The following is a 7,500-nucleotide window of genomic DNA, read 5'->3' on the forward strand; positions in this document are numbered from 1 at the left end:
GGAGTGGGGGAAGGGGGGAGGAGGGGGGTGGGGGACCCTAAGCCACTGGCTATTTCCAGCCACACAGCACAGGAAGGAAATGAGAGGTGGAGGGTTCAGTCTGCAAGAGGCTCCACAGCCACACAGAGAGCAACTAGGCACTGCCTTAGAATGGTAATCACACACCGTCTCCACACAATGGGATATAGCCGAGCATACAGCTGGTGGCTAAGTCTTATCACAACACACTCACAGTGGGGAAAGGGTGGTGGGGGGGGGGAATGGGGGGACTGGAGCGAGATGAGAGAGAGAAGAGGCAAGATGAGAGGGAGCGAGAGAGGGAGAGGATGAGAGGGAGGGAGAGAGAGATGGATGAGGGGGAGGCAGAAAAGAGAGCAAATGCAGCTGAAACAAAGCGGTTTGCTCGTGTTAAATCAGATTGACAGTGGCAGTGAGTGTCCCAACCCCACGCTTCACACACATCCTACCCCCCCCCTTTCCCTTCTCCTCCCTCCCCCCCCTTCCCTTCCCTTCTCCTCTCCACCCTACCCCTTTCCTCATCCTTATTTCCTCATTTAGGAAATGCCATTCTCCCTAACTCGACAGCTCTCTCTCTCTTTCTCTCTTGCTGGGACGACAGAAGATAATGTACTCCTCTACAAACAGCCCACACAAACAAAACCCCTTTTCTTCTTTAAGTGCCTGAGAAAATTCTTCAGAACTCCTTAATTCAAACTCACAACAAGGGCCATTTTGATCAAGAGAGGGATGTATCATCACAAGATAAGAGTTCTAAACAAGCTGCTTCGAGTCTGACGCTAAAATGGCCTCCCGTACTTCAGTAAAGTGATTTGTTGTTACATCTCAGGGGCTTCATCTCGTTCCACAGCCAATTTTGCACTCAAATGCACACAGTCACTGGAAAAACCCCATTCACCTTGATGGAGCAATATCAACTCACTGACCTGCCGTCTGAAAGCTTTTCTTGTCAGGCGATTGATGACGATTCAACATCTGTTTTGTTGAAATAAAGATGGATTTCAGCGACAATATCTGCATATGCATGCTTCCGAAATGTTTAGAGGCTTCCTAATGAAGATGACAACCCAGACATAACTTCACACACTTCCCCAACACACACACACACACACACACACACACACACACACACACACAGTCCCCTAGTCAACAACAGGAAATGACATAAATGTTGATAGATGGCTAACAGGTGCAGCCTCGTTATACTAATCAGAGCAACAGCTCCATAAACTGATTACCATGTTCCTCTAAATGACAGCCATGTTGGTTTGGAGTCTAATTAACAGGTAGGGAATCAAGGCTGTTGGGAATGGAGGAGTGTTTAAATAAAAATGTTCTCCGGGGCCTACTGTAATAAGCTGTATTCATCGCTAATGATGTCATAATGAATATCTAATGATATCAGAGGGGGGATCTGTCCATCTGTGTGGAACGGTGGGGTGGGCGGGGTGGGGGATGGGTTCTATCCCAGATGAGGTGTGTGTGTGTGTGGGGGGGAGGGGGGTTGGGTTCTATCCCAAATGAGGTGTGTGTGTGTGGGGGGGAAGGGGGTTGGGTTCTATCCCAGGTGGGGAAGAGGGTGTGTGTGTGTGTGTGTGTGTGGGGGGGGGGGGGGGTCCATCTGTTTAGACCCAGAAGGCCCAGAGGAACCAGGGCACTAAGGGGGAATAGGAGGACCGAAGGGTCTGAGGGGGCAATTACCTGCTACAGCAGTCAGGGCCAGTTGGCCCAGTCTCCCCCCTACCTTGCATATAACCCAGGAGGAGAGAGAGAGAGAGAGGAAAAGCATCATTAGAGAGAGACAGAGGGACTGGAGGGTAGGGAAGGTTGAACCATGTCACCCCTGACAGCCAGAGCGGAGGGATGAGAAGAGGAGGAGGAGGAGGAGTGATGCTGATGAATGTTTATGGATGCATCTGCTTTCAAACCCCTTGAAACCTGACCTCCTCTCTCCTCACCACACCCTTCCTCTCCTCAGCCCCCCCCCTCCAAGACAGAAGGTGAGAGGAGATAGAGAGATGTTAAAGGAGAGGAAGAGAGACCGTCAGAAGGTGAGGGAAGAGGAAGGTTCCCATGCATCTGTTTGTCTCGTTTGGTTGGTGCTCATCAGCACAAACACCGTAGAAAGCCTGTATTCATAAAGTCTTCTCTGCACATCATTCAAATACACTTCTGTGTACAGGCCTAATGTTCAATATGAACATAAATGCTTACCACTGAAATGTGTGCTGTGGTTAACCTCATAAAAACACTGACAAGAACATCAGCCAAATGTTTAACACATACTCTAAAGAATCTGCAGTTTATGTTGGCTTTAAACTCCAGGAAGCAAAGGAATAGGAATCGTATTCCAAGATATGAGCTGCATTTAAGGCTCCAATCCAATATGCTGTCCAGCTTCTTTGCGGGAAGACAAATAACCTCCTTTATCTTTTGTTTATGAGACATACACACGCGCACACAAACACACACACACACACATATATACAAACACATACACACACATACAAACATGTACAAACACATACAAACACATACAGAAACACACACACACACACACACACACACACACACAAACACACACGCACGCACGCACACACACACACACACACACACACACACACACACACACACACACACACAGACACACACACAATACAATTTAAATGTATACCACATTAGCAGGGATCTGCTCACTTCAATATATTATAATACAATGCTTGTCCTTAATGGAAAATCAATGGCAAGACAAGCCTGCCGCCTCTGAGGCCATGCAAACGCAATTTCCAAATGGACATGTGGAGGGTTTGTGTGTGATTGATTCTGACCGGCGCGGTATTTTAATATCGTTTACCGCCAGCTCACTGACACACACACACACACACACACACTGTCCTCTGGTTTATCTACAAAATGCCAAATGCCAGGCGAAAGTCCAGTCCTCTCTCTTTCTCGATCGCTCTCTTTCTACCTCTCCCTCCCTCTCTCCCTCTCTCCTCCATGATCGTGTACTCTCAATCTCCTTCAGATGAGGAATTTCAAAGGGTTAACTGTCAACGGACATCCGATATCCACTAGTCCAGGGAGAGAGACGGTGGTCACAGTTCTAATGAAGAACACATCCTACTCACAGTGTGTGTGTGTGTGTGTGTGTGTGTGTGTGTGTGTGTGTGTGTGTGTGTGTGTGTGTGTGTGTGTGTGTGTGTGTGTGTGTGCATGTGTGCGTGTGTGTGTGTGTCGGCCAGCATGGCCCCCACCTCGATACAATAGTGGAAAGAGTCCAAACTAATCCTGGCATAGCAGCGTCTGTTGGCACTGCAAATCTTCTGACATCACTCTGCACACGATGTGTGTGTTTTGGTAACCCACTAGCCTGGAAAGACCTCAAATCGTCAACCAACCCCTCCCCCACCCAGCCAGCCCACTTCCACCAGTTCCCCCAGCCCCCATCAGGCCGGCTTCACGGTCAATGGGATTAGAGTTGAATGAGAGAAATCCACATTAATGTACCCCAGCTCACACACACACACACACACACACACACACACACACACACACACACACACTCAGACACCTCGGGGGCAGAGAGGGCAAGTGAAGAGGACAGGGAGGTTTAACGGCCAAGCTGAGGATCAGGCAGAAAAGAGCAGCCTTGGGCCTCCCCCCCCCGCCACACACACACACACACACACACACACACACACACACACACACACACACACACACACACACACACACACACACACACACACACACACACACACACACACACTCCCTCTCTCTCTCCCCCATCCTCTCCCAGACAAGGCGAGAAGATTATTGATTGTTGAGAGTCAGACTGACACAGCCACAGTTACAGCCACAGCCCAATTAGCTCTCCCTACTCCACATCGTCAACAACACTAAAACACAGAGAGCTACACTGCTACAACAATAGAATCACTATTATTGCCTCACACACAGACACAGACACACACACACACACACACACACACACACACACACACACACACACACACACACACACCACCAACCACCCCCGACCCCAACCCCAGCCACCATACAAACAACAGTCATAGTAACCTCATGTGGATATGAGTCATCCTACTGCTGCTGAAGCAATAAATACAACACATGTGCACCAGTGGAGGCTGGTCCTTTGAGGAAGAGGAGGATGGTTCTCCCATGAATTTTGATTAAATAACATAACATTTAAATAAAACATCTGTACAAAAACTGTATATCGGCTGCACAAAATTCACTCAAACAGCTTACACACACTAGCTAGTTCATTGATGTCACTGGCTGACTGTGCTTGTAGTTGCAGTTCTTTCTGGCACAAGAGAGAGATTTATTGAGAAACAAATCTAACTTTTTACAAATGTATTTAGTAAGAGGAGAGAGAGAAGGCAATAATTGTCATTACTTTTCACTGTTTTGTTTGATTTTCATACAAATTATTAGAATAGCCAGTCAGCTAACCAGGCAGCTAGCTATCTATCTTGCTTGCTAGATTCATTTTATATCCCGAGGTGACCACTCCCACTGCAAATACCAGTGTCAACTCTCTCCTGACAGAAGCTGAAGCCATGTCCCATGTGCCCTCCCCTCCCCTGGGGCATTCATGTTTCCTCTCCAAGCACTGCCAGTAGCCCTGTCAAATGATCTCATTACTCTATGTCGAGTCAATCAGACACAAACAAAACCACATTTGTGATGTTTGTCTTCACAGTACAATCCTGTCCTGCCCTGAGTGGAAGAGTTGAGCTCTTCACCATCCCTCCATGATGAGCCTGTCCTGCTGAGCTATTCCCTAGATGAGCTGGTCCCATTCCCCATCATATTTTTGCATAAATGTATCTTTAAAAAAATAAAAAAATGAAAATCTCTACGTTAAAATAATTTGTCTTGTTTGAAAAACGCTTTGCCGTCAACCTGCATGCCTACAGTATCAGTCAAGTCCCCCATCCCCCTCGATGTTTAAAGTCACCAGCCTCCACTGATGTGCACACATTCTCACACATGATTAACACTTGCATGCTCGCACTCACTGACGCGTGCACTAACTGCTGACCTGACAGTGTGATGCTGCATTCAGCTCAGAGCTGAAATGCTCAACACTCACATATTTAACTGTGAACTGTATTTCACCCACAAAAATATGCATGAATGAAATTAAGGTTGAGTTTATCGTTCCAGCAATCAGCGGTTGTGTTAAAAAAAAAAAAAATGTTTGTAAAGCCATAGAGTCCCTCTGTTATATCACATTGTGGTGGGGGGGGGGGGTTGGGGGAAAAGGTGTATCTGAACATTTGAATAAAGCTATGACATCTGTTGGTACCCTGGTTGGGGACAGGAACATTTCGATATTTCACTTCCTCATCGTGAGGCCACAAGTCACAATGACATCCATTGAACACCAACACCACTCACCTTGCCAAAGTCCCTCACGTCAAACAGGTCAAAGGGGTCGAACAGCTCGCTGTTGCGCAGGCCGAACTTGTCGTGGCACACCTTCAAGAACGTACGGATGTTCTTCAGACACAGAAACTTCAAAAGAGAGAGAGAGAAAGTAGACATTAGAAACAGTCTGAGAGAGGATGCTCAATAAAACATAAACAACAGCAACAATAACAACTGTGCAGGAAGGGAAATAAAACAACAGTTTTTGAAATAAAAAAAACCTTAATAATTGAATTATGTCTCGCTCCGTCTAATTCACAGTGATTGCATGTGTATGGTGCCTGGTAATAAGCGATATCAGCGTCACATCATTTCTTCCGAGCATATTTTAATTTCCTGACGATGATTGACAGGGCTCTCCATTTCCTGCTTCCTGTATCCTAAGTGTGATTAAGCACGCCCGGGAGATTACAGACAGCTACTGGAGCTACTGGGGCTGCTGGGGCTGCTGGGGCTGCTGGGGCTGCTGGGGCTGCTGGGGCTGCTGGAGCTACTGGAGCTACTGGGGCTGCTGGGGCTGCTGGGGCTGCTGGGGCTGCTGGGGCTGCTGGAGCTACTGGGGCTGCTGGGGCTGCTGGGTCTGCTGGGGCTACTGGAGCTACTGGAGCTACTGGGGCTGCTGGGGCTGCTGGGGCTGCTGGGGCTGCTGGGGCTGCTGGAGCTGCTGTTCTGCTGAGGCTGGAACAACCCCCCCCCCCCCCCCCCAACCCCTCTCCCTCAGAGGAGAACACCCAGGAGATAGCACCAGCGTCTCAGGCCAGCGCTGGGGTCACCCCTCAGGTGACACAGAGCAGTTAGACGAACATTGTATTCCCTCCGGCAGGGATTTAGAGGCTCAGGGTGGATGTAGTCTTTACTGAAACAGACTGCAGTTGGAATCAAGCACCACACTGTCTCTTAGGTTGAGAACAAGAAGCGGAGGCATGGATAAGTTATGGAGTTGGCTGAATTAACTTGGAGTGAATCTACACATGAATAAACATGTTGTCACAATAAAACACGCAATATTAGAAGACAGGGTGTGTGGGAGAGAGAATAATAAGTATGGGGACAAGGCATTATAACAAAGCGTGATCGTCCCCCAGCTCTCATCACAGCCTAATGTGAAGATATTACCAAGCTCGTGGCGATCATGTTCAGATATGCTCTCTTTCATATCTCTCTCATCGCGTGAGGCCCATACATCGGTGGCCATGGCGACAAGCTCTATGCCGAAGCGGATTCAACGGAGAGGGGAGGAAAGAGCACGTGAAGCTTTGTACAACGGTTGAGTCTTATGCTGACGAAAGCCTGTCCTTGTAACGGCTGTTCTGCAGCAAAGCAGAGGAAATAATCAGATTTGAGAGAGCTTCTGTGCTAACCTTTGTTGCGTAACTTACATATATTCTTGAGCGACAAAGATTACCTTCGAGAAAAAGTACCCAGAGCACCTTCATCTTGTTGTTAGCAGTTGAGCAACAGTGATTTATTTTTTAATTTTTCTGCTGAATAGGCTACCCACGCTAGCCTATGTATCCACTAGCTTAATGAGCTGAGGAGAGAGGCCTGAGCCTCAGTAATCTATCTCCAATGAAGATATCGTGCACCCAGTAATTGGCTGCGGAAGACACAGTCAACACAGTGCAAGTACACTTAACCCTGGGACGCATAATTATAACACAACAGGTTTTAGTTATCGATCAAGCCCACGTCCGTTAGATCCACCTTCATTAGGCCACCTTCTAAAGCTGACCGTAAAGGGTTTAAGATATTCACTACGTCCGTCCTGGCCGGCCACACCTCGGAGCAGACTGCTGACTCATTCACATTCATACCAACCACCACATCTCCACATCCAGAGTGTCAGCCTCTACCCAACCACAATACGAAAGCCACAAGGGAGAGAGAAAGAGACGCGATTGGCCGGCTCGTCTTGGTGGCATTTGCAGTTCACTGGCTAAGGTTATCATGTCTGCCGATCCTCGAATGTAGTGGGGGATGAAAAAAAAAAAAGGAGTTTATTCTTCAGACTAAGGATAA

The 7,500-nt window shown here is 47.8% G+C and overlaps 1 protein-coding gene across 4 annotated transcripts in view; it reads right to left on the reverse strand.

Moving 5' to 3' along the window:
- vav2 (vav 2 guanine nucleotide exchange factor) overlaps positions 1 to 7,500 on the reverse strand; it is a 149,655-nt gene that overhangs the window by 103,209 nt on the left and 38,946 nt on the right. For all 4 annotated transcript variants that reach the window (XM_083670199.1, XM_083670197.1, XM_083670198.1 and 1 more), the window contains exon 2: positions 5,452 to 5,568. In XM_083670199.1, the coding sequence (XP_083526325.1) occupies positions 5,452 to 5,568 (117 nt within the window). The remainder of the gene's footprint in view (positions 1 to 5,451; positions 5,569 to 7,500) is intronic.

This window comes from Argentina silus (assembly GCF_951799395.1).
Source record: "Argentina silus genome assembly, chromosome: 5".
NCBI classification, from domain to species: Eukaryota; Metazoa; Chordata; class Actinopteri; order Argentiniformes; family Argentinidae; genus Argentina; species Argentina silus.